General features: G+C 35.3%; 4 protein-coding genes and 1 pseudogene across 4 annotated transcripts; 1 reads left to right on the top strand and 4 right to left on the bottom strand.

Moving 5' to 3' along the window:
- Positions 1-1,753: 1,753 nt before the first annotated feature.
- LOC124826995 (ethylene-responsive transcription factor ERF071-like) lies at positions 1,754-2,642 on the bottom strand. Its single transcript, XM_047299971.2, has 2 exons — positions 2,432-2,642; positions 1,754-2,362 (listed from the first exon to the last, which is right to left on the bottom strand). The coding sequence occupies exons 1-2, from the start codon at positions 2,559-2,561 to the stop codon at positions 1,875-1,877; spliced, it is 618 nt and encodes a 205-aa protein (XP_047155927.1). The 5' UTR covers positions 2,562-2,642; the 3' UTR covers positions 1,754-1,874.
- Positions 2,643-6,127: 3,485 nt separating this feature from the next.
- LOC124826998 (Tetratricopeptide repeat (TPR)-like superfamily protein) lies at positions 6,128-10,456 on the bottom strand. Its single transcript, XM_047299974.2, has 2 exons — positions 8,986-10,456; positions 6,128-6,516 (listed from the first exon to the last, which is right to left on the bottom strand). The coding sequence occupies exons 1-2, from the start codon at positions 10,267-10,269 to the stop codon at positions 6,343-6,345; spliced, it is 1,458 nt and encodes a 485-aa protein (XP_047155930.1). The 5' UTR covers positions 10,270-10,456; the 3' UTR covers positions 6,128-6,342.
- Positions 10,457-11,537: 1,081 nt separating this feature from the next.
- MORF3 (plastid developmental protein DAG) lies at positions 11,538-13,035 on the bottom strand. Its single transcript, XM_047299975.2, has 4 exons — positions 12,591-13,035; positions 12,412-12,509; positions 12,120-12,185; positions 11,538-12,042 (listed from the first exon to the last, which is right to left on the bottom strand). The coding sequence occupies exons 1-4, from the start codon at positions 12,953-12,955 to the stop codon at positions 11,822-11,824; spliced, it is 750 nt and encodes a 249-aa protein (XP_047155931.1). The 5' UTR covers positions 12,956-13,035; the 3' UTR covers positions 11,538-11,821.
- Positions 13,036-16,672: 3,637 nt separating this feature from the next.
- LOC124826993 (polygalacturonase-like) lies at positions 16,673-18,648 on the top strand. Its single transcript, XM_047299969.2, has 5 exons — positions 16,673-16,934; positions 17,134-17,460; positions 17,555-17,844; positions 17,944-18,169; positions 18,272-18,648. The coding sequence occupies exons 1-5, from the start codon at positions 16,731-16,733 to the stop codon at positions 18,488-18,490; spliced, it is 1,266 nt and encodes a 421-aa protein (XP_047155925.1). The 5' UTR covers positions 16,673-16,730; the 3' UTR covers positions 18,491-18,648.
- An 888-nt stretch (positions 18,649-19,536) lies between these two features.
- LOC124826997 (agamous-like MADS-box protein AGL62 pseudogene) lies at positions 19,537-20,088 on the bottom strand (annotated as a pseudogene).
- Positions 20,089-26,579: the final 6,491 nt, after the last annotated feature.

Below are 26,579 nucleotides of genomic sequence, written 5' to 3' on the forward strand. Positions count from 1 at the left end.
TAATCTAAATAATTAGTAATTATTAATTTTTGAATAATTTTGTAATGTTATTTGAATAGTTTCTGATTTTTTTATTTTAAATTAAAAATAAAAATTATTAAAATATTTCTATGTTTAAAGTATGTATTTTTTTTTATCAATAGAGATATTTTTATCAATTAAAATTTAATACACTTGGTTATATAAGTTAACAAATCTTTATATATATATATATATATATATATATATATATATATATATATATATATATATATATATATATATTTATTTAAAATCTTGCATGATATGAATGTAGAAGCAACTCCGACTTAGGTTTCAACATGAAAAGGTCAACCTAACAATGTTGACGACTTAATTTAAAACTTGAGTAAAAAAAATATTTTAATCTCTTTTATTTAAGGGTAACATAGTGGTTGACTAGCCTTGTACATTCTTTTCCTAATTAACTTTCATATTTTGCTTTTAATTCTTAGTATTTTTTCATTTTTCTTTCCATAAAACTTTTATTTCTGTTTTAGTCTCGCTCTTTTTTTATTTATCAATATCATTTAATTAATAAGTTATCTATTAAGTAACATATTCACGAATGAGTAAAAGATACATATTTTTTCAAATTTATTTTATTTGAAAAAGAAAATTAAGAAAATCTGATACCAACAATATTATTTCCTTTTCTATTAAAGTATATTTGTCATTCTTCATTCTTCCGGCTATATATATATATATATATATATATATATATATATATATATATATATATATATATATATATATATATATATAAAGGTGAAATACAAAGAAGATTAATAATCTGGAAAAAAAAACTCTTCCATGTGCCAAATATAATTTCTTTGTATTTTATCCATTAATATGAAATATTACAAAAGATAGGTAACGTAAACACTAACCTAATAGAAATAACACTTTTACATAATATTTGATTAATTCTTTTAAAACAAAAATATTTTAAATAGATACATGTGTCGTTGTATTCAATTATTGATACGATAACTTAGTAAACAGTTTATTATTTTAAATCCATAAACGACACAAAGAGGAAATAAAAGATGAAATATTTAAAGAAGACGAAAATAAAAGGAATATATTAAAAGCTAAAAGCAAACTTTCAAAATTCATTGAAAAAAACTGTCCTTGTGAATCTTTCTGTAAAACTTTTATCGAGAATAAAAAATAAATAAAAATATTGAATTTGCAAATTTATGAGGATTGAAAAAATTATTTAAATTTCTTTTATTACGAACATTGTTAGTTAAAAAAAAGTTATTTTTATCTAACTTTTTAATATAATTATTATAAAATTGAATAAGTTAATTATTTATTCATTTTCTATCACAACCAATTATTACAGAAGAGCTTTTATTCCGCCTTATGTGCATGGAATGATCTGATATTTTACAAAATAAAAAATTGTATGGATCGGTTAAAGAAAATATTTTTCAAGCAGAGAAAGTAATAGATTTAAAATCTTGAAATAAAAAACTTGAGACTCACTTTGTAAATTTCTGTTTTTTATCTCTACTAATTCTTTTTCTTCTTATTTCTCTATTTCATTTTTATATTAAAAAATATTATTAAAAAGACATGCATATATATGGTTTACTAACTTTTATTTGAGAAATTTCTTTTATATTTTTGTTTCTATGAGATGTAGAAAATATAGTTGTCAGTCTATCAAGCATTATTCTTCTATGAAATTTGTTTTGGAAGGGAAGAAAATAAAATACTTATACGATGATACGAAAAGTTTTATACATAAAAGTAAAACAGAAGCAGGAATTCAGGAACACAAAGAAAAGCATGTAAGATTAAATTTTACAGAGGCTAATTTGAAACACGGCAGCAGCAACAAGGTTTCAGAAGAGGTGGTGGTTGGACAAAACGACGTCGTGGAGCGGGTCCCACTCAGGAAGTGGCAGCGGCTGCATCGGAAGCTGTTCGTGCTCCAAACCAAGAAACGATTCCAGGTTGGAAATCTGTTGCGCGAGTTGAGGGTCGTGGTCGAGGTTATTAAGACTAGGTTGATAACACGACTGAGTCAACTCGGGGCTGAGGCATGGGTTGTTGTTGATGTTGGATGGGTGGCGGTGATGGTCGGGGAAGTTGAGCTTGGCCTTGTCTCCGCGGATGCGTACGGCGGCGGCGTCGTAGGCGCGTGCGGCTTCTTCCGCGGTGGCGAAGGTGCCGAGCCACACGCGAACGCCCTTGCGTGGGTCCCTTATTTCGGCAGCCCACTTGCCCCACGGCCTTCGCCTGATTCCTCTGTAGGCATTCTTCCGTACTCGCGCACCAGCCTTCTCAGCAACTACTCTGCTGTTCTTGAGCTTCTGACATGGCTCCTCCACTGCATAAAAGTCAACAAAAATCATGATAATGCCAAAAAATATAATTAGTGAGAAGAAGAAGGTGTTACCTTTGTTGAGTGTGGAAGAAGAGGTGGCGTTGAAAGTGTGGAGCTGAGAGAAGAGGCGACGGGTGGTGGATTCTGGAACATTCTTGATATCGACTTCTATGAAATCAGAGATGATAGAACCACCGCACATTTTGATCTGAGAGAAATGAATAGAATGAGAGGAGAAGGAACATGAATTTATAGAAGTGGGATAAAGAAGAAAACAGTAACATTACAGGCAAGTGGACATAAAAGTTTAAATCGGGTTTTTCTTCCACTTACGCTACCCAGAGACTCTTTTAAAACACTTCTTTTTCAAAATTAGATATTCTTTTGATTTTGTAATTTTTACGTACCAAACTTAACTTCGGAAAAAGTTTCACAACAAATTGCACTCCATTCTAATTTCACCTTATTCTTAAGGTGACTCAGATCTCCAATATTATTCAAACATTGCTATATGTAAACCTCCATGATCGATTTCCTATTTTAGATAATAATCCTCTAGTTGTTTTTTATATGTATCATGATTTTTCCTTTCACATCAAAAAAATAACTTAAATACAAAATTCACACTATTTTTAACTTTAAACCTTAAAATAATAAGTTTCACACATAAAAACATTTTTCGATGAAGTGACGGGATGTATATAGTATTTTTATTTTTTTGTTTTAAAATTTTAAAATGTAAATATTATATGTAAAATAGAACAGCTTTATGCAAAGAAAAAAAATATAGTTAAAATAAACACTCATATCGTGAATTAGGTATAAGTTAGTAAGTCTTTTACAATTAATTTATTTATTTACTTGCCTTTTTTTAACTAATTTAAATAAGTGAAGTGAACTTCGTTTGCTCGTTTTTTTCTGTCTGGCTAGCCAAACAATACATTCTCTATTTTATTTCTTATCCACTTTCATCTTTTCTATATTTTTTGTCATTATTTCATATGTAAATAGGCCGTATATTTCATTTAAATATAATCCACTCCATGGAATTTAACTCATATGAAGATCCATTTCACTCAATAAATTTCAAAATGATAATTATTAATTATAGATAACGAGTAAATTTTTGTAATTTTTAGTGATCTAACTATTTTTATTCCCTAAAATACAGTAGATGAATCTAGTTATGGTCTTTCTCAAATTTAATAAAAAATTAATCATTTAAAGTTGAAAAAAGAGTAACTTTTAGTTCTTAAATACTAAAAGTAGAGAAATTAAAATATTTTTTAAAAACTATTTTTAGAGGTTAAGTAATAAATAAACTTATATTTTTAAATTTTTAAAAACCAAAACTATATATTTTATAAGTTTTAAAATCAAAGTCTTATTTACTCCAAATTTCAATCTCCTAAAAAGTTTTTATAATTAGACACACTTAATGTAATTACTACAATACATTATCTTTTCAACGCACCATTTAGAGTCTGCCTATTTTGACTTCCGTAGATATGCATTTGAGTTACGACCATATCTGTGGGATGCAATTTCCTTATGAGAGATGAAAATGTGTGGGGGCAATAATTGTGAGATTAAGACATCAATCGAAATAATAGTTACTTAGAAAAATTAGACACTTTTTTATTGTAATTTAGACATGTCACGTTTAATAAAAATAATATTTTGACAGCAAATTTTTTTCATTCATTTAATATTATTTTTCTTTACTTTTTACTCTTATTTTTTTGTTAAAAATACATTTTTTTATTTATTTTTATGTCAAATGAATATAAATATACCACCTCACCATTATTCTACGTTTAAACCCTTGTTAAACTTTTTAACAAAAGCTTAAAGAGAAAAAACATATTCTCTATAAATTAAAATTAATTACTTCTAAATTAAAATATAAGAAATTTGAAAGACTGTATATAGGAGAAATTATATAACTTTTTTTTTCTAGATAAACTAAGGTTTAATGTCTCAATTGGTCTCTATTTTCGTTCAGAATCTCAAATAGGACCCTTTCTTTTTGACGTCTTAATTGAGTCCTTATTTTTGTAAAATTGAATTAAATAGGGTCTTTCCATCATTGATTAGAAGGCGTTAAGTATTGTGTCACCTGGCATGCTGACAGTGTGTGTCATTAAAAACGTGGTTGAATTCTATTATTTTAAATTTTGAATTAAAAAATCAAGTTAAAAGAGTGGAAATTCAATTACAGAAAGAGCAAAATTGGCAAAGTTGGAAATTCAATTACAGAAAGCCCCATCCTCTTTACAATTGCGATATGAAAATGAAATTGGAGAAATTGAGTTTTAGGGCTCGTCACTCATCCACAAAGTTGTTCGAGTAGAAGACGACGAAGACGATGGAGAGCACCGCCACCTCCACCTGCACCTCCGCCACCTTCTTCAACGAGATTTATGCAATGAATCACATACATCAATGAACTAGCGGATTATGAAGCTCAATTAATCAACTCTATAATATGCAGGGAAACAAAGATGTCAACAATATTTCGAAACAAAATTTTAACCATTTTCAAAGTAATAAACAAGGTCTGCAAATCACATTCTAAAGCTCCACTGTTGTCACCTATTGACATTCCTCGTCTACTGCTTCCTTCCACAATGTCACATTGTTGTTCCCATCAGCCACAACCAGCTGTTGCCATTCCCCGTCTACTGCTTCCTTCCACAATGTCACATTGTTGTTCCCATCAACCACAACCAATATGTTTCGTGTTAGTGACCATGAGACCCTCCAAATAGGTGTCTTGAAATCTTTCAAAACCTTGCCTTCCCACTGATCACTCTCTTTTGCCACGGTCCATATAACCACTTTACCATCCTGCGATGCACTACCAATAGTATATTTAGGTAACCCTAAATTGGGTGCCCAAGCAACATCTCGAACCCAATCTGTGTGCATATAAAGAGCAGGGAAGCTTCTTAAAGGAAGAAAAAAGGGATTTATAATCCCTTTATTATAAATCTCGTTGAAGAAGGTGGCGGAGGTGCAGGTGGAGGTGGCGGTGCTCTCCATCGTCTTCGTCGTCTTCTACTCAAACACACTTTGTGGATGAGTGACGAACCCTAAAACTCAAAATTTTCCCAATTTCATTTTCATATCGCAATTGCAAAGAAAATAGGGTTTTCTGTAATTGAATTTTCAACTTTGCCAACTTTGTCTTTTCTGTAATTGAATTCCCACTCTTTTAACTTAATTTTTTAATTCAAAATTTAAAATAATAGAATTCACCCACGTTTTTAATGACACACTGTCAACATGCCAGGTGACACAATACTTAACGTCGTCTGGTCAATTTGACGAAAAGACCCTATTTGATTCAATTTTACAAAAATAAGGATCCAATTAAGACGTCAAAAAAGAAAAAGGTCTTATTTGAGATTATGGACGAAAATAGAGACCTATTGAGACATTAAACCATAAACTAATTTTATTTTAAAAAAAATAATTCTTATTTGTCTCTGAAAATTTTCGTGGAAAATTTTTCCAAACAAACCCTGACTGAATCTACGAATTTTCTAATAATTAATCTGTCACGTCTGGACAGTCGGCACCCTGGGAAACGACTAGCATAAAATACTAACGAGTGCCGAACATATATCCAGAAACAAACAAAATCATGAAGCGAAACTGGGAACAAAATTCTGTAAATCAGCTGCTTTGCAGATCTCTCTTCATAATTTTAAAAAATAACAAATGTCTTTCTTTATATGCAAACAATCCAAACACTTAAGAACATAAACAGAAAAAGAATATGGAAATTCTATTAAGTTCAAATCTGGTGAAGGCAGAGAAAATATTAATTTCAAGACATCACATTTCATATTTAGGGTGACAGCAATCCATACGTATTACCCCCTAACTATCATGGCAAAGGAAATGGGGGTTGTGGATGATGAAAAAACCTATAGGGCATAATAATTAAAGGAAAAGAAAATAGGACCAATGAATTCCTAACCAGCCATCTGAGCCAACCGGTGAACGGTGCTTCTAGCAATCCTATTACTAGGATCAATCTTCAGCACAGTCCTAAGGTCTTCAGCTCCAAGTTTGTACTTTTCCATACTCTCGTACAAGAGAGCACGCTGTACCAGGATAGCTACGTTGCTTTCATCATTTTGAAGAATCTGCACAACAAATGCTGATCAGAACACTCTTCTCCCTCGGTGATCAAGAAAATGACATGGTTCAGACCATTAGATATGCAGTGGAACTCATGAACAGGCCAAGCCATAATCCTAACCTTTTTAAACTTCAATTACTGAATTAGTATGCATATGCTACTTGGGTCTTTACCAAGATATTAATGGGACCCGGCAATTATTGATAAACCAGCTTATGATGATAATTACTACGAATTTGTGCTTGAAAATAATGACGTTTACATGCATTACCTTCACAAATCTCACTTTTCAGATCAAATTATGATAAAAACAAATCAAAGGGTCGATGGGAAAAAAAGACAAAAGGAAGCAAGGAAGACCATAAAATAAACACAATCATACTACACTCAGCCTGTGCCATTTTAACAGAATTGTGCTAAGTCCCCCGACAGTCACTCGCTTTTTTGTTATAAAAGGAAGGGAGAGTTTATTGTCGAAGGCAACCTTTGCTAAGATAGAAAATTAGAGACAACACTCTAAGAGTGTTATGGGCAGAAAGGTGCTTGAAGATTATCACGGGATTCTTAATTGTAATATTTCCTCTTCTTTTATGCTTTTAGGTAATTGTAATATTTCCTCTTCTTTTATGCTTTTAGGTAACTTTATCGATCTGACCGGATGTGTCTCTGGCTGGCTAAACCTCCATTTTAGGGCTATGATGCAATCTGCTTGTAAGACATATCAAACCGTTTTTTTGCTTCCAATTTATATTAGAATTGATAAAATGTATTTATTAATCTTTTTTTTGTTCATGACCCACTATGTATTAGTTTGCTTCATTGCTTTTAATTTCCATTAGAATTGGTGAAATCTATTTATTAGTCTTTTGTGTTCGTGGGCCTCTGTAGAACAGATTAACCTTCTAAAACTGCGAATGACCAACCTTATTTAAGGGGTTTCTGGCCAAATAAATCCTTTTCTCTGGTTTATACTTTCCCAAATTTGATTCGTGACTAACCAAATGGGAATTGAATCGGGGGAAAGATGGTTGATGGCGTTTGATGAAGACCTGTTAACTAATTTAAGAGAAGTCACTAATGAAAGAGTATTAGGAATTCAATTATAATAGAAATTGGGGAATTCTATTGCATGATTAGAAAATAAAAACTAGGCTCTCTTATCTGCTAAATCCTCACTCTGTTGTTATCTGCTTTTTGAACACTGTTTTCTTGTTGACAATTGGTCAAACCTTTTATAAAATAGTTTTTTACTTTATTTCACAGATAAATCAATTACTATCATTAGTCCTTTGGGTATGATATCCGGACTTAGGTCCACTGTAAATATTGCATACGGTATGTTCGCCCTTAGTAAACACAGTTGCACACATCAATTATCTATTGGAGGAATTAAAAGCCAAAAAGATTTCTAAAACATGGAGATTTGTGAAAAAGGTCATAAGAAATTAATTCTGAAATAATATCCTCAATTTCATCAAATTAACACACTTTATCATTTTTATTTTTTCCTATAATTATTTGACCTTTATCTAATTGTTATTTGACACTTTGATTTGATATTTATGCAATTACAATTTCCTTTTTTTATAATTCCTATGAGAATAAGAATCGGACAAAAATTTCACATCCATTAAGTATGAGCATGGGATGAAATTTTACTTCATAGATGGGGATCAGATAATTAAAGTTGCAACCAACCCCGTCCCATTGTCATCTCTAAGGTCAAGGAACAATGACAGGCCAATTGCTCAGTGCTTTATTTGCAAGAAAAAATATTATGATTGCAATTTGCACCCAGGGCCAATCTTAACAGAGTACCAAATGAAGAAAACTAAGATCACAAGGTGAAACTATCCAATAAAGGAGAAGAATGAAGCTTGTGTTTAGAAAACATGGAAGGTGAATTGTAGCATATTTTCTTTGTATCCAACAGATTGACTGTGGTTGCACTTGCATAAGTGAAATTCAACGAATCTAATCAGACAGAAATCAATTCAAAGATTTCTAAAGCCAGAATGCATGTTTCCATTCCATAAATCCAAGCCCCTAGTAGTTTGCCTAAAAGAAAGCCATTATTCAAACGAGGAATTATTTCTCAAAATAAGGCACTATGTATTTATGGTTCATGTTAACCCTTAAACTTTTCTTAATGTATGGGTTGAAAGTCAAGACCCAAAAAGATAATAAGAACTTTCTTTTTATCCCCATGCTCCTAATACGTCCTATCATTCATTCACACCTTACATTTCCTGCAGAATCTAATACTTCCTCGCAATAATAACCTTGTTTTCTTTGCATTTTGTCTCCAACTTTTTCCAATTAATTCACCAATAGTATAACAAGTTGCGGCTAACTTCTTTTGTCTATTCCTCTATTTTCCAGGCATAAACAGGTCTTTTAAATTATCCAACAATTCAATATTAAAAACATGGCATTTAGTGATGTAACAACAACTGAAAAATTCATGTGATACCTTGGTACAATCTGCCACTGCCTTTTTATACTCCCCGACTTCTTTGTAACATGAAGACCTGCATGACAAAACCTCAGCTGTGGCGGTAGCATCCCCAGCTTTCTCTAGAAGAACAATGGCCCACGAAAACCACTTAATAGCATCAGCAAATTGTCCCTGCTTGTAGTTGTCCATCCCCTTGCCTTTTGCAGTGGAACCAGAGACCCCAGCAGGAGGAGGAGGCAGCCCCTCAAGCTCAGTAGTGGTGCCACCCACATCATGGCCTCCCCCACCAAACTCCGAATCCAAACCCCAATCGTCCTGTCCACCAAATCCATCAGAGGCCGAAGCAGCACCTCCAACCGCGGGCGAGGAAGCCGCCGTGAAAAACATGTCCATTGCACTACCACCTGATCCCTGAACAGGACTCTGAGTGGAAGCGGCAGATCCAGCAAAATTGAAATCAATCCCAGGAGAAGCAGCAGATGGAAACGCGGGTGAGCTTGGTTTTGAAGCATTTTGAAAGTCTCCAAAACCATCCGAACTAGATTTGGAAGCATTTTGGAAATCTCCAAAACCATCATCCCCGGATGCAACCTTCGGCCCTTTGGCAGCTGAATTCAGAGTAGCAGACTGCTTGGATCCAAAACCAGACAAAGAACTAAAAGGATCCTTGTTATTAGAACTGGTTCCAATTCCACTACTCATGTTTCGCATTGAAGCACCCCCAAGATTGGGGGTTTTGTTGGCATTCACGCTAAACCCCCCAGAAGACGATGCCCAACTAGCACTGTTCTGTGGCGTGGTACCAGTTTTGGGCAAAGAATTGGCCATGTTTCCCATGGAAAAGGAGGTTTTATTGGGGGTTGGGGCAGCGTTTTTGAGAGGAACATTGGTAGCAGTAGACTTGGAACCCAAAGCAGAACTAACCAAATCTCCGAAGAGATTAGGGTTCTTATCAACGACCCCAATGTTTTTGGAAGCGGCAGAAGGTTGAGTGGTGCCCCAGCTTTTACCGAAGATGTCTCCGACCATGGAGGGGGGGCCACCGGGCAGGGCGGTGGTCTGAGTGGGAGCGGGTTGGTGTGTCCATGAGGGTTGCTTGTTGGGTTGGGTGGAGGAATATGGATAGGAATAGGAAGAGGTGGTGGTACTGGTGGTGGAATAGGAAGCTTTGGGGTTTTTCTGGTCGTTGAGGGACCTGGGACGGTTGGATCCGATGCCAAGATCGAAATCGAAATTGAAATTGTTGAGGGAAACGGAAGGCGATTTGTTCGTGTTGGATTGGCCGTAGTTGGAATTCATTTCTGAAATGCACGGAGGGAGAATCGCAGGGAATTGATGGAAAGAAGACAATCAGATGTTGGAATCGAGAGAAAGGGAAGGTGTTGTGTGTTCTGGATTAATGGTTGGTTAGGTGTGGAGCTTGGATCGCTAATTTCGCTAATAAAAGACACGCATCTATGCCTTTTTTTAAATTCATCTTTCATGATAAATTAACAGGTGTTCTATACAAAAAATACTACCTATATCCATAATAATAATAATAATAAGACTACCAAACTTTTTCTTTAACACCTTCTTTTACTTATTTCTCCCCTTTTATCCACTCTGCACCTTTTATTCACTCCTCAACATGCTGCAGCATCATCTCTTTAAATAATCATTGATTTTTTGGGGTAATAAGATAAACATCAAATAACAGTATTAACGAATAAATTATGCATTTCTGCCAGTGAAACATAAATTAAGAAAGTTTATGAAAGATAAAAACAACAGATATTAGGAATAATTTTAATTAAGGAGTATTAGTATAACTTATTCTTCCCCTGCACAATGTCATTGACGATATATTGTTTTCTTTAAAATATTGTTGCAGAAGAAGTAATACAAAAAACTATTTATTCATTAAAAAAACATGCTACAAAGTTTTAAGTTTCAATTGTACGAGGCATCCGGAAGGTATTTCGAGGATATTCACTGCTCAAGTTAGGAAATGTGCGTAGCGAGCTATTTCAGAGTGTAATTCTGGAATTGACTTATTAGCACCACGTTATTACTTCTGGTTCTGGACACCCGCTGCATATGCCCAACTTTGCTAATTATGCTACGGAAATTCAAATATTAAAGAACAGAGCTACAACTCACTATTAGCTCGTCCTCGTAAGCACACTAAAATAAATATACTTTAATATATATCCCAACCTAAACAGAAATAAAGCAAAAGGCTCCATAAACAAAATACCAAAAACCAAATACCAGTACTGCACTAGGTAGACTTTCCTGATCCAAGTAGATGCAGATTGTGTGTACCAGAGCCAGGCAGTGAATTTGACCAAAACTGTTTTTGAAATCATTATCCAAACTAGCAATGAAGCTATAGCAATACTTTAAATGGATACAGCCTATATATAATTAGACAAGGAGATAAACATGGCAACAATCTGCTGATGAGCCGTAGGATGAATGAAGCAATAAAATCAGCAAACAAATGCAATCAAGAGACCATTGGAGGTTTTATGATACACATCAGACATATTCAATCAAACATCACAGGAGAACTGGTTCCTATGTAAAAGCAAAATTTGTTTCAAGTCTATCAATATTAACAGTCAGTGATCCAAATTGCATGTTAAATTATACAGAGAAAGGATTAAAATGAAACTCGTTCTGGTCCACAACTTCATAATGAAGGTGTAAAATACTATTATCAAAAATCATTCAAGGCAGGCACAGCCATTTTCCACACAAGTAAAATATGATCTCAGAAACTTAGATCCAAACTCTCAAAAAGAAAAATAACTTAGTTCAGTTTCCGTATGTGGTAATTCCTAAAGCAGAGTTCGTAGACCATTTATTAGTTTTCTCTATCAGAAGCTAAGTTATGACTATTCATCGGAGTTGATGGCTGCAAAGGTCCCCCATGACCTTGGCTCCAGTTCTGTTGGTCTCTCCTTTCAACATGCATTGTTTCTCGTCGTCTGTCATGCCGCGGCCGAGTTCTACTCCTACTTGGTTGCCTCTCCGAATATCTATACTGTGGCCTAGGAATCACCTTCCCATCAACAAATAAATCACCTGAAATACCCCAAAAGCGATCAGCACAACCAAAAAAAATTAACTAAGCTCTTCGTAAATTCAAACCCTCCACTGACCTCCATAATCCTTGTTGGGGACATCAAGATATGAATCTGGAAGAACCCAAAGAACTCCAGGTAACTCTGTTTACGCACCGGGAATAATTCCCAAAAGTCAAAAAGACGAACAAATTTAAAAATTACAGTTAAAAAAGAAAATCCTTAAAATCAACCTCCATACAAGATTAAATATCCAAGCAATTTGATGATAGCACAACATCATTGACAGGAAAACCTAACAACTCAAGCAACTACAAAATTTCAACGAAAATGAAGATTGAAAGATAGAAAAGTAACGAATATATCGCACCTTTGACTTTATAAGAAAGTTCTTCGGAAATGAGGGCGCCAAAGCCTGTGTATGTAGAAGTGGAAACAGAGTATATCTTCTTTTTGGCCTCTTCCTCGCTGCAAACAACATTCACAGAAGTGAAATTAGGAAAACAGAATGAAGCAATCGATAATAATTAAAGGAGAGGAAAAGGGGACCTTCCAAGGACATGGGCTAGGGTTTTGACATAGGTGCTGACCATATGCTCTTCGGAGGGTTTAGGGTTATCGGGAAACTCCATAACGATGAGCCAGTGCTCGTAGTCGCAGCCATCCAGAAGAATGGTCTCCTTCGGGGGACGGTTGCTCCAGTTCGGGGACGGGTCGTTCAGGGGCGAGTAACCTGAACCCGACGATTTGCTCCGAACCGGGAAATTCGCCCATTGCGCAACGGGTACGGTTTGTTTGGTGGGGAGCAACGCGAATGCGAAACGACAGCCAGAGGGAGAATCTCTTGCGGGTGACGAAGAAAGTGCTCGTGCCACGGAAGATGCTAAGGAGCGCCGGGCGTTCACGTACGCCATTTCCCTCCCACCTCTCACCGCTTCTCTGTTTATCCAGGGTTTAACTCTTGAAGAAAAGCTGACATAGATTCTTACATTATAAATTTTCACTTTAGTAGCCAATTAATCCGAAAAGTTACCATCAATGCAAAATTAGTGTTTAAATAAAACCATCTTACAAGATTTAACGAGAAAAAAGTATTTTATTCTTATTTATGTGGATGTATTTAACTTGAATATACTTTTATTTCTTAAATAAATACGTGATTTAGTTTTATCTTTGTTTATTTTTCTTTACTTTGAATTTTTGTAATGTATTATTTGTATTTTATCTCTATGATACTTTATTTATTTTAAATTGTTGTTTAAAAAAATGTGATAAATAGAGAACAAATACTTCTGGTTTCAAAGAATGAACACAAGCAAACTCGTGATACTGTTACGTTAGTTTTCATCTTCATCATCATCTTCTACTCATCTTCCTTTTCTTCTTACATCTATCTCTCTTCTTTTGTTCTACATTCCTTGTTCTCATCATCATTATGGGGATACAATCCATCACTCCAAATATCCAATATATGCACTTTATTCTATCTTGGTATAGAATTTGATGCCATATACCATCAAATAACTGCTTTCCATTTTTTCTATAAAATAACCTTATTCTTCTATCACATGAGATTGAAAGGAATAATTTTATTGTTAACATCAAATCACCAAGATGCTTATTTGACATGCATAGAATAACACCATTAACCAGGTAATTATTGCTACAAATCGATTCAATGTTATGTATTACATATATTTTAAAGTATATATATAATTTTAAAATAATTATACATCAATAACATTACATTTTTATTTAATAAGTAAATATAGCGTGATATTATATTTATATTGATATAATTGTGTTAAAAAATATAGTGTACAAAAAAAAATAATTTGATAAAAGTGTATTTCTAATTTGATAATTGTACTATTAGTCACACTTCGAATCGTCAATTATAGTTTGGATGGTCAACAATAAGTTTGGTTAGCAACCAGACAGACCGACAGATCATTCACCAGTTTATAACACAGACCGGTAAGCATGGCCGAACATCAAATAGGTTGGTTGATCATACACCAACTTGGAGTTCACATCCCGCAATTCAAAACCAAGACTGACCAATCACCAAACAAGCCGCCCAACCATGTATGAGGCTAGTGAACAGGACAACAAATCTGAACGGTGACCAAATAGATCGATCAATCATGAATTGAACTAATCGGGATGAATAATAAAATATAATTACTCACAATTTGATCTCAATTAGGTCAATATTAATCAAAAACCCAACCATAAAACTTATAAATAAAAATTTGAGATAAGGAGGTATGTTATGTGCATTTACTATTATATTAATTGCTATATGTCAAAAGTTGAGCTAATTTTAACATCTAAATACATTCTTCAAATATCCTCCAACCAATTTAAAGGAATAGAAACTTGCTTTTTGAATAGTATTTGAACTTCGAAAGACACAACACATCCGGATCTTGATTCCATACCCAAAACAATTACTTTACTAAATATAATATTTAAACTAATATATCTTATGAGTAATTAAGTTGAATTAACCTTGTCTTTGTACATTGATATTATTTATTTGGTTCTAATCAAATTGGAGTTGTATTAAGAAAAAGAATATCCGATCAAGAAATGAGAGCGAAGAAGAACATTATTAAAGCAATTTAAATTCTTGGACGACCATTGGATCATATGTGATTCTTCTACTTGTAATCGAATAAAAGGAACAAAAGTGGTTCCATGTCACCAAAACAGTCAAAGTTTCAAAATATCATTCTTTATCAATTGGATACGAGACAAATAGACACATCATACATCTTAGCTTGGTTAACCATGGGGTGATGCCAATATCCATGATAATTATACCAGAGGAATTGATTCCTCAATCAAAAAAGTAAATATCGATAATTTGATCCTATTAAGAATTTAAACCTTAATTTAGCATACAAGATAAAGTATCTATATTACTTAGGATAACGACTTCAACGATCAGAGATGTTTTGCTAATTCGATTAATTAAGTTTGGTCCCACAAGGTGGGGAGATACAGTGACTTACCCTGACATATATATATAATGTATGGATTTGGCCTAAGACTTGTGCTCAGAAAATTGCAGAAAGCAGAAACATAGACATAGTTATCACTTTTCTTGATTCTTTTTTCATTGAGCAAGAAATGAAAACTCAGGCAGACCTTGGTAGCTTTGGCCAGCAGAAGAGTTTATGGAACCTTTCATCAGAGCCTCAACAACTGTGTCAGTACAAATTTTATCCAACCTATTTGACTGCCAAGGCCATCCAGATGAAAGTAGAGGACATCAAATGCAATGAAGCTGCTTCAAGATTCACGGTTGAAAACAGAACAGAGTTTCAACAAAGAGGCTTGGTTGGGTGATATGATTATGCTTTGTGACAGAGGGTAATCTTCACAGTAGGGAGTAATGGGTAGTATTTTCCTTTTTCTTCTTATTGTAATTTTACACTTCATCTCTGTTCTTCTTGCAAACTGTTAGTACTTCTCTCCTACCATATCACTACGTATGAATCAGCTGGAAGATCCATACCATTGTCTTCAGTGTTATGCAGGAAAAAGTATTATTGAACTCCCTAGGCTTATGCTTTTCCTGTCAGCTATGTACAAATCAAAGCTAATGTACTTATGCAAACTCTGATATGCAAGCTTGAGGATCTTTTCAATTTCTAAAGTTCAATTCCAAACCTTAGATCAGTTTTTCTAACAGGATCGAATTCAATATACCTTGATATTCATATGATATATGATATAGCGAATTTCCCTCAATACCTTTCTTTTCATTCCTTCAACTGCTTCCTTTGAAATCTTTTCCACTTTGAATTTTCTGAGACAAAAAGAAGTTAAGAAAATGAATTGGAGTGAAAATATTTGATGATATACAGTTGAATGATTAACCAGAACACGTTGTTACTTTCTTATTAGCATCACCTAATGTTAAATTTCATGCTATTGGTAAGTAATTAATATTCTTCGAAAATAAAGTCTTACTGTCTTGTATATATAATTTTCAGGCAAATTCTCTATAATATAGGATCAAGTACTTTCATGCGACTTGTAATTTAAAAAATATATATATACATATTATCAACATGTATGTTAATAAATATTCGGTTAATTTTTCCATTTGTGGGAAAATTTATTTCCTATTTTATAACAAGACATCCGTTTGTAGGCATATTAACAATAGAAAATTATTGTATAAGATACATGATTGACTATAGGTTTGAAAATATTGATAGATAAAAATAATGGTAGTATAATAATATATCCAAATATGCGCTGCGAGATGAATTGGGTGGTGAAGGCATATATTTGTGGTGTTGTGGAGACAGCATATAATTTTGAACCAATTAATGAAGGGAGGAATTAAGTAGTAATCTGTTTTTCCTTTTTGTTTTGTCGGTAGTTGCTGTGAGGATGTGGCAGCTCCTGAATGGTCCACACAGAAAGATGACTAAATTTAGCTAAACTAAATAAGCCAGAAATTAAAAGGCGAATTTTTCCTCCGTTGATTTAGATCGACCGTTTATTCTGCCAAGAAATATGTTGTAAAACAGTGGCAGAGAAAGAAGGATTATTTCCCCTTTCATTTCCTAGCCTCCCCAAGGAGGCCTATATGTTCAAACTTTGAAGGCTAAAAAACAATAAAAACAAGAAATAAATAAAGTAAAAGTGTAAGGCATTGGGGGTGCAATGGCCATTGCAAAGAGCGCTGTTCTTATCTTGCTCTTTGCATTGGTCTGCAACGCGAACGGAGCACCAAAACTACCACGTATTGCTGGTCCCGACATGTTCAAGAATAAAAATGTGGCTAAGGATGTTCTACTTCCTGGCGAGCAAATAATTAACGTCATGGATTTTGGAGCCAAACCTGATGGCAGGTTCGATTGCACCCAGGTAAATAATTCTTGAAAAAACAAACTTCTTACGTCGATCATCATTGAAATTATAACTCATATATTGATTGTGGATGAGTTTGATTCACAGTCATTTCTTTGTCTACACCTTATAATGTGGTCTTCGTTTCAATCCATTATACGTATTCTTATAGATAGATCGGAAATAGGGCTTATACATTGGGTGTATATAAATGCAGGCGTTCATGGATGCATGGCAAAAGTTGTGCCATCAAACGACGGGGCCAGCGAGGCTTTTGATTCCTGAAGGCAGATTCTTGGTTTCGTCTATGTATTTCAGTGGACCATGCACTTGTCAAACTCCAGTAACAATTCAAGTTAAAGGGTATGTGATGGCTACCACGGATATTTCGGAGTATGAAAACGGCGACTGGCTCATATTCGAGAAGCACAATGGCTTGAAAATTATTGGCGGGGGCACTTTCGATGGACAGGGAAAGAAGTCGTGGGAGTACTCCGAGAATTGCGAATCTGGTGCAGACAATGTTTGCGCCAGGAATCCAAGCGTAAGCAATAACACATTTCATCGACATATCTTGATGGTATAAGGATGTATTTTTTACTAATTAAGCTCGTATGTCTGTGTATGGGAGAATGCAGAGCCTTTTCTTCAGCGATAGCAGCAACGTGGTTGTACAGGGCATCAGGACTGCTAATCCCAAAGGCTTTCACATATTCGTTACCAAATGTACAAACGTAAGATTGAGAAAACTGAAGCTGGTTGCCCCGGAAACCAGCCCCAACACTGATGGCATCCATGTCAGCCACTCTGACACCGTGATTATGTCCAGAAACACCATTGCAACTGGGGATGATTGCATCTCTATGATACAAGGAGTGAAAAATGTTTTCATCAACAGACTCAAGTGTGGCCCTGGCCACGGTATAAGGTAATACCAGATGCACACACACACACACACACACAAGTTCTTACTCAAACGTTTCCTTCTCATCCTAATTAATTTTGTCAATATATAAATATGATGCAGTATCGGTAGCCTTGGGAAATATCAGAATGAGGAAGAGGTGAGAGGCATTCGCATCCAGAATTGCTCATTGATCAACACAACCAATGGCCTCAGAGTGAAAGCATGGCCAGATAGATTTGCAGGTGCAGCCTCAGACATAAGCTTCAGTAACATTGTCATGCAAAATGTCAGGAACCCTATCATCATTGACCAAGAGTATGAATGTTATCCAGACTGCAAAAAGAAGGTAATCAATTGGTTTGTTTTTCTTTTTGCTTTCTCTCCTTTCTTTGAGATAAACGTTATGCATATGCTAATTGTTGCATTGGCTTATTTTGCATACACACAGCCGTCACTCGTAAGGATCCAAAATGTTCATTTCCAAAATGTGAAAGGAACAACAACTTCACCACTTGCAGTGGACTTAAGGTGCAGCAAGCTGTTTGGATGCCAAGGTGTTACAGTTAGAGACATTGACCTGAAGTTTGGAGACGCCCCAACCACCTCAAGATGTGTCAATACTCAACCTCTCTTTTCTGGTTTGCTAATGCCCCCAGCTTGCGCATAGGTGTCATGCCTTATTGTGATTTTTAGATCGAGCTATAACGGGAGTTTACATATGCTAGGACATGTTTGTATGGGGGAAAATGTTCTTGTTTTTTTGAGGAATGGTTTTCGTTCACGTTTGATTGATTAACTAAATAAAGTTAAAACGCCTTCAATGCCTACTATGTCTACTATGCTTTCATGGGTTGCCACACTCTGAATTTATGATGGAGTTTCTTATATGCATCTTTCCTAGTTAGTCGTTACTAACTCCAATTGCTTTCATACTCGGATGAACTCTTCAATGCTTACTTTTTTTACTATATTCAAAGTTTCAAACCGATTTCGTACTGAGTCGTGACTGGCATACTTGAATATGCTTTATACAACAGAAAAGTTAGAAAAGGAAAGGTCACATTTTCCCTCTAATAAGGCAAATCAACTTTGCTGCCAACGTTTTGATTTTGAGAATATCTATCCATTATCTGCTTTCTAATAGTTGCAGTTCCCTGATCTTAGTTAACTGCTAGAAAATGCTCACTTTGTGCTTCTATATATTTCTTTTACATATTATAGTTTTTTTTTCATTGCTTGCTGTCGAACAGTGGAAACTAACTTCTATCAAAGAGTTTGATTCAACAAAAAAATAGGTCAAACACAGGAACTGATCTCCTTCGTAAATTTGACTGACATCGAAAATGTGATATTAACTTTACCTATTCGCGTTTCTAAAAATCAAGAATAGCATCACTAGTATTTCTTAGAAAACTGGCTAAGGGGGAAGTTTTATATCAGAAACAGACTAATATCTATAAAGAAAAAGAGTATTCATTCTTTTATCTTAACGTTTTATACTAGAGATAATGTTTTAATCCCTTGTACAAGTGATTGATTGATATTAAATATTTCTGATGTCTCTTCTTAAAGAATTCAAACTCTACCAACATGATGTGAAAAAGTTATCTTTGCATATTAAAAAGAACACTTGTTGAATGCGGTGTAAAGAAATCAAACAGCAACAAAGTAAACAAAAAAGTCTGTTCTGGATGAAAATGAAAACATCGTATTTTATATCATTGATTGCATCAACAATTCACCACCCCTTTCGGCTAATTTTCTCCTCAACTCATAAACAGAGACCATAAACTGTTCCAACTCACTTTGACTCATCTGATCAATAGGGTCCTCCCACCACCTTCTGTTACACCCCTTATTAGCCAGAGTTTCAGTTTCTCTGAGATTCTTCTTTTCCAACTCCAACTTCTTCATTGCCTCCTCGTATTGCTTGTTGCACTCTTCATACGACACTGATCTCTCCCTTGATTCCGGTGGATCAAACACTTTGGAACCTTTAAGGTAGCTTTCGACAATGCCCTCGAAGTCTGGATGACCGAAGCAGAACAATTTTTCAGCAGGAGAAAACACAATAATGGCTATATTGACATTGCACAAAATGCAGAGTTCACTCGCTTTTTTGAATAGCCCTGTTCTTCTTTTTGAGAATGTCACTTGCTTGTTGCTAGACTTCTCGATCTTCTTTATCTCGATCTTCTTCCGCCCTGCCTTTTTCTTCTGCTGCTTAAACGCATCAATGTCTGAAGAAAAATTCTGGTTGTTCATGCCTAAAGGAAAAGAAGGGTTTTCCATGCCTAAAGATTACCTTGCTTCAGACGATTCATGCATAATATTTATAATGGAAGATGCATGCTTGATTTATCCTTTCTTGCAATAAAATCTTATTATCACTACCTCGTCTTAGATTATATTATATATGTTTATAATTTATAATTTATAATAAATTGATTATTATAACCTACTGCTGATTTATCCTCATAACAGAATCCTGCAATCATGCTGTTTCTTGAATTATAAATCAATCAAGATATAATTAGATTTTCTTGTAAAAAAGTAGGTATATATTTATATTTAGATTCTTGGTTCCAATTACCATGATGGTATCTTGTTTTGGAAAAAGAAAATATTTGTGTTTATGGGAAACAAGTTCTCGTTTCGGAAGTTTTTTCCTTTCTTTACGGCACGTGCGTGTATAGTTCTTTAGTCAACAAGATTATATTTGAATAATTTACAATAATTCTTGTACTTAATAGCATCTTGAGAATACACAATCTTGTTGATAAAAATAGTAATTTTTTATAATCGTATTTTAATATAGACTATATTTACCATTTTTATTGATGGTTAATATAGGTTAGACTGATTAACTTTCTTTAATGGAAACAGAATATGTGGTATACATATAATTCAAATCAATAATAAATACTTTTTGAAATAACAAATATATTTAAGGTATATCTTCCGTGAGCATAAGAAAATGTCATATGCTCTTATCTGAATTTAATTCCAGTTTATACGTGTTATATATTTCTACAAAACTCGAATATATGTTAGTAAAAATATTATTTCCATCACCAGTAGGCCTATGGAAAAAATATTTTTTTAAATCGTCTATAAGCTAAATAGTCTTACTTTTCAAGTATGGTAATATCCATCAATTGTTTTAAATTAATTTATTATGTAATTATTCTCATTTTAAGATATTTTGGAATCTTGCATAAAATAGTCAATTCTTCCTAAATCAATTTATCTTATTTTATTTTATTGACATTGTTGTTATTTGACTTATTTGATTGATTCTAATTATGTTAGGTAGTGAGATAATTGATAGACTACAATTGTATATGATTGATATATCAATTAATGTGTGGTTATGTAAATTGATTATTTTATGTGCGTACAAATATGTTTATAAAGATGTGGGAGATATGCTAATTATAAATAGGTTGTATAAGTAGTTTGCCTGTGGTTACAAACAACCAACCGGATATTCAGGTAATCTGTTTATATCTTATTCTGTTTATATTTTATTGGGCTTATATCAGCTCAGGATCCATGAGATAAATTATAAATACAAAGCCAGGGCCAAAAGCCAGGTACGTTCCACTTAAACGTTCCACTTACTCTACATGACTCTCAAATACTCAATAGTGATAACCATTCACTAAATATTCAACCAAGAGCCGAGGCTCTTCAAATCACACGCCTAACTTGGGCGTCGGAGTACCTTTTGCAGGTACATCCCCCTCGTCAAGAAGGAGACCGATCGGTTTGCGCCAACACCGATCGGCCAACAGGAGGAGTTTGGAAGCGAGCGAGCGGCCCAGACGCGTCAGCAGGTTAGTCTCTCGGTCCCTAAAAGTATCTACCGAAACATTTTGGCGCCCACCGTGGGGCCGAGCGTCAAACCCAATGATGACCACGAGGAGCATGGAGGAACAACAAAGCACCAGAAAGATTATTAGAAACCACAAGAAACCAAGACGAGCGTTCGGTCTCGACATCACTATTTCGGATCAACACGAGAAACTTTCGACAAAGTAAAAACTACACGTGAGACGTCGTCAACAAGATAAGTATTTTTTGAAATATGAATATTTCATAAAATATCTAATTGATAATAGATATTATAACAACTATTTTTATGTTAAATATATAGTATAATCCAGAATATATTATATGATATATGATATATAATATAGTACATAACTATAAATATAGTTATCTAATTATTATAACCGAAACATTTTCTGGCATGATTCAAATAGTCAAATAAATTATTGTGTTAGAGATAACTATCAACAACAATATTATAAAATCTCGAAACGGTTTTGATACCTTGTTTATTATCTATGTTATTTATTCGGTGCAATTCATAATATCTGGTAACCGAATCATTTATTATACGGTTATATACCATAATATATATCATCATGAGAATTTCAGCAATGAACATCTTGAACAAATATATATCGAAATCCACGCCATCATCAACTATGCAAGTGCAGACTAAGATCTAGTCATAAACAAACTTCATGCTTAAAGTATCATGGAATTCAATTAACGAAGGGGAAGTCTCCTATTGCAAACACTGATTGCCAATTTTGTCAGCAAAGTTCATAATTAACGATCAAGTCCAAGACCGAGCGGTAAATCCCTCTCGGGAGAGAGGTAAAGCCCTCTCAAAGCCGAACGGTAAAGCCCGTTCCCTAGAAAGCACTCCTAGGTCGAAGACCGAGCGGTAAATCCCCCTCGGGAGAGAGGTAAAGTCCTCTCAAAGACGAACGGTAAATCCCGTTCACTAGGAAACAATCCTAGCTCAAAACAGAGGTAAAACCCTCTCAAAGCCGAACGGTAAAGCCCGTTCCCTAGGAAGCACTCCTAGGTCGAAGACCGAGCGGTAAATCCCCCTCGGAAGAGAGGTAAAGTCCTCTCAAAGACGAACGGTAAATCCCGTTCACTAGGAAACAATCCTAACTCAAAACAGAGGTAAAACCCTCTCAAAGCCGAACGGTAAAGCCCGTTCCCTAGGAAGCACTCCTAGGTCGAAGACCGAGCGGTAAATCCCTCTCGGGAGAGAGGTAAAGCCCTCTCAAAGACGAACGGTAAGTCCTAGGTTAAAGTTGAAGACCGAGAGATAAATTCCTTTCGGTTCCTGTTGAAGGACGAGCGGTAAATTCCGCTCGGTTAATGTCGAAGGCCGAGAGGTAAATCCCTCTCGGTTCATGTTGAAGGACGAGCGGTAAATTCCGCTCGGTTAATGTCAAAAGCCGAGAGGTAAATCCCTCTCGGTTCATGTTGAAGGTCGAGAGGTAAACCCCTCTCGGTTAAAGTCGAAGGTCGAGAGGTAAATCCCTCTCGGTTAATGTTGAAGGTCGAGAGGTAAACCCCTCTCGGTTAAAGTCGAAGGTCGAGAGGTAAACCCCTCTCGGTTAAAGTCGAAGGTCGAGAGGTAAATCCCTCTCGGTTAAAGTCGAAGGTCGAGAGGTAAATCCCTCTCGGTTAATGTTGAAGGTCGAGAGGTAAATCCCTCTCGGTTAATGTGGAAGGTCGAGAGGTAAACCCCTCTCGGTTAATGTCGAAGGTCGAGAGGTAAACCCCTCTCGGTAAATGTGGAAGGTCGAGAGGTAAATCCCTCTCGGTTAATGTTGAAGGTCGAGAGGTAAATCCCTCTCGGTTAATGTGGAAGGTCGAGAGGTAAATCCCTCTCGGTTAATGTCGAAGGTCGAGAGGTAAACCCCTCTCGGTTAATGTGGAAGGTCGAGAGGTAAATCCCTCTCGGTTAATGTCGAAGGTCGAGAGGTAAACCCCTCTCGGTAAATGTGGAAGGTCGAGAGGTAAATCCCTCTCGGTTAATGTCGAAGGTCGAGAGGTAAACCCCTCTCGGTTAAAGTCGAAGGTCGAGAGGTAAACCCCTCTCGGTTAAAGTGGAAGGTCGAGAGGTAAATCCCTCTCGGTTAATGTCGAAGGTCGAGAGGTAAACCCCTCTCGGTAAATGTGGAAGGTCGAGAGGTAAATCCCTCTCGGTTAATGTTGAAGGTCGAGAGGTAAATCCCTTTCGGTTAATGTGGAAGGTCGAGAGGTAAATCCCTCTCGGTTAATGTCGAAGGTCGAGAGGTAAACCCCTCTCGGTTAAAGTCGAAGGTCGAGAGGTAAAACCCTCTCGATTAAAGTCGAAGGTCGAGAGGTAAATCCCTCTCGGTTAAAGTAGAAGGTCGAGAGGTAAAGCCCTCTCGGTTAATGTCGAAGACCGAGAGGTAAACTCCTCTCGGTTCCTGTTGAAAGACGAGCTGTAAATCCAGCTCGGTTAGTGTCGATCGTCGAGCGTCGATCGTCGAGCGTCGATCGACGAGCTGTAAATCCCGCTCGGTTAATGTTGAAAGACGAGCGGTCAATCCCTCTCGGATAATGTTGAAGACCGAGAGGTAAATTCCTCTCGGTTCATGTTGAAGGACGAGCGGTAAATCCCGCTCGGTTAATGTGGAAGGTCGAGAGGTAAATCCCTCTCGGTTAATGTCGAAGGTCGAGAGGTAAACCCCTCTCGGTTAAAGTCGAAGGTCGAGAGGTAAAACCCTCTCGATTAAAGTCGAAGGTCGAGAGGTAAATCCCTCTCGGTTAAAGTAGAAGGTCGAGAGGTAAAGCCCTCTCGGTTAATGTCGAAGACCGAGAGGTAAACTCCTCTCGGTTCCTGTTGAAAGACGAGCTGTAAATCCAGCTCGGTTAGTGTCGATCGTCGAGCGTCGATCGTCGAGCGTCGATCGACGAGCTGTAAATCCCGCTCGGTTAATGTTGAAAGACGAGCGGTCAATCCCTCTCGGATAATGTTGAAGACCGAGAGGTAAATTCCTCTCGGTTCATGTTGAAGGACGAGCGGTAAATCCCGCTCGGTTAAAGTCGAAGGCCGAGAGGTAAATTCCTCTCGGTTCATGTTGAAGGACGAGCGGTAAATCCCGCTCGGTTAAAGTCGAAGGCCGAGAGGTAAATCCCTCTCGGTTCATGTTGAAGGACGAGCGGTACATCCCGCTCGGTTAATGTCGAGGGTCGAGAGGTAAAGCCCTCTCGGTTAACGTAGAAGACCGAGAGGTAAATTCCTCTCGGTTCCTATTGAAGGACGAGCGGTAAATTCCGCTCGGTTAATGTTGAAAGTCGAGCGGTAAAACGCTTTCAATTCCGCCAACACAGCCTCCCTCAAACTCATCAGTCCTATAGTTAACCACGGCTAAAGCCAACCGCTTAACTCGGACTTGGGGGGCATAATGTATAGTATAAAATATTAACCGAGTGGTTACAAACAACCAACCGGATATTCAGGTAATCTGTTTATATCTTATTCTGTTTATATTTTATTGGGCTTATATCAGCTCAGGATCCATGAGATAAATTATAAATACAAAGCCAGGGCCAAAAGCCAGGTACGTTCCACTTAAACGTTCCACTTACTCTACATGACTCTCAAATACTCAATAGTGATAACCATTCACTAAATATTCAACCAAGAGCCGAGGCTCTTCAAATCACACGCCTAACTTGGGCGTCGGAGTACCTTTTGCAGGTACATCCCCCTCGTCAAGAAGGAGACCGATCGGTTTGCGCCAACACCGATCGGCCAACAGGAGGAGTTTGGAAGCGAGCGAGCGGCCCAGACACGTCAGCATGTTAGTCTCTCGGTCCCTAAAAGTATCTACCGAAACAGACTACAATTGTATATGATTGATATATCAATTAATGTGTGGTTATGTAAATTGATTATTTTATGTGCGTACAAATATGTTTATAAAGATGTGGGAGATATGCTAATTATAAATAGGTTGTATAAGTAGTTTGCCTGCTAAGATGTGGTGTCACCCACGAGGGCGTGAGAAGTAAGTCGGCTGTGGCTTGGATTCTCGAAGACGTACTCAAAAATACATTTTATTGCACTAAATTAAGTACAAATGTTATTTGCATAAAAAATGCCAATTGATGGCATTAGTTATATTAAATGTTTCGTGAAGTTAAGGTTTGTTTAGAATTTTTCCGTTTTATCCAAGAAAAATAAATGAAGGGAGAAGATTAACGAAATTAACAAATCAAATAAGTTAATATATAAGACAAAGAAATAGATAACAAAATAAATTGAGAAAAAATTTTGACGAAGAAAATAAAGAAAGAAATAAAATTACAGTTAGTTTGGTGGGTTGCAGTTAGTTTAATGATTGAGTATCCGAATTATAGCCAAATAATATTATTACATATTTCGATTGAAATATTAGTAAATTCAAATGAAAAGGTATGAAGTTAAATTAAAAACAATTTTCTTTATATCTTCCGATAACCGGTGAAATATCAATTACTCGTCCATTGACTTACTTTGAAAACGACCAACAATTTAGTTTATCGAACATTATATATATATATATACACACTTAAATTATGTAATAATAGAAACAGTAATATAATATTCATATTTGATCGATAATATATTTCTTTTGATATATGTATAAATATTTTTGTAATAATTTTTAATTTTTTTAGACATTTTTTTATTAGACAAATAATGACTAAAAATATATTTTAAAATATTTTATATTATTAATATATATTATAAATAATATTATGTATATATATATATATATATATATATATATATATATATTTGTATGTGAGTTATTATTGAAATATAAAATATATAATTTAAATATATAAATATCCATAAATTTTTATCTCTATACAAATACATCTATTAACATAAATTTGTGAAATTAAAATACAGCGGT

Source organism: Vigna umbellata, chromosome 1 (assembly GCF_029865625.1).
Source record: "Vigna umbellata cultivar VRB3 chromosome 1, Vumbellata_1.0, whole genome shotgun sequence".
Taxonomy (NCBI): domain Eukaryota; kingdom Viridiplantae; phylum Streptophyta; class Magnoliopsida; order Fabales; family Fabaceae; genus Vigna; species Vigna umbellata.

What these genes read in the sequence shown, in the direction of transcription:
- LOC124826995 (XM_047299971.2), bottom strand. Translation starts at nt 2,561, where the DNA reads ATGTGCGGTGGTTCTATCATCTCTGATTTCATAGAAGTCGATATCAAG. An exon ending in TTCTTCCACACTCAACAAAG is followed by an intron (nt 2,363 to 2,431) that starts GTAACACCTTCT and finishes ACTTTTATGCAG; the next exon opens with TGGAGGAGCCATGTCAGAAG.
- LOC124826998 (XM_047299974.2), bottom strand. Translation starts at nt 10,269, where the DNA reads ATGAATTCCAACTACGGCCAATCCAACACGAACAAATCGCCTTCCGTT. An exon ending in CAGTGGCAGATTGTACCAAG is followed by an intron (nt 6,517 to 8,985) that starts GTATCACATGAA and finishes TTTGTTGTGCAG; the next exon opens with ATTCTTCAAAATGATGAAAG.
- MORF3 (XM_047299975.2), bottom strand. Translation starts at nt 12,955, where the DNA reads ATGGCGTACGTGAACGCCCGGCGCTCCTTAGCATCTTCCGTGGCACGA. An exon ending in ACTTTCTTATAAAGTCAAAG is followed by an intron (nt 12,186 to 12,411) that starts GTGCGATATATT and finishes GTGCGTAAACAG; the next exon opens with AGTTACCTGGAGTTCTTTGG. An exon ending in CCCCAACAAGGATTATGGAG is followed by an intron (nt 12,043 to 12,119) that starts GTCAGTGGAGGG and finishes GGGGTATTTCAG; the next exon opens with GTGATTTATTTGTTGATGGG.
- LOC124826993 (XM_047299969.2), top strand. Translation starts at nt 16,731, where the DNA reads ATGGCCATTGCAAAGAGCGCTGTTCTTATCTTGCTCTTTGCATTGGTC. An exon ending in GGCCCTGGCCACGGTATAAG is followed by an intron (nt 17,845 to 17,943) that starts GTAATACCAGAT and finishes AATATGATGCAG; the next exon opens with TATCGGTAGCCTTGGGAAAT. An exon ending in ATCCAGACTGCAAAAAGAAG is followed by an intron (nt 18,170 to 18,271) that starts GTAATCAATTGG and finishes GCATACACACAG; the next exon opens with CCGTCACTCGTAAGGATCCA.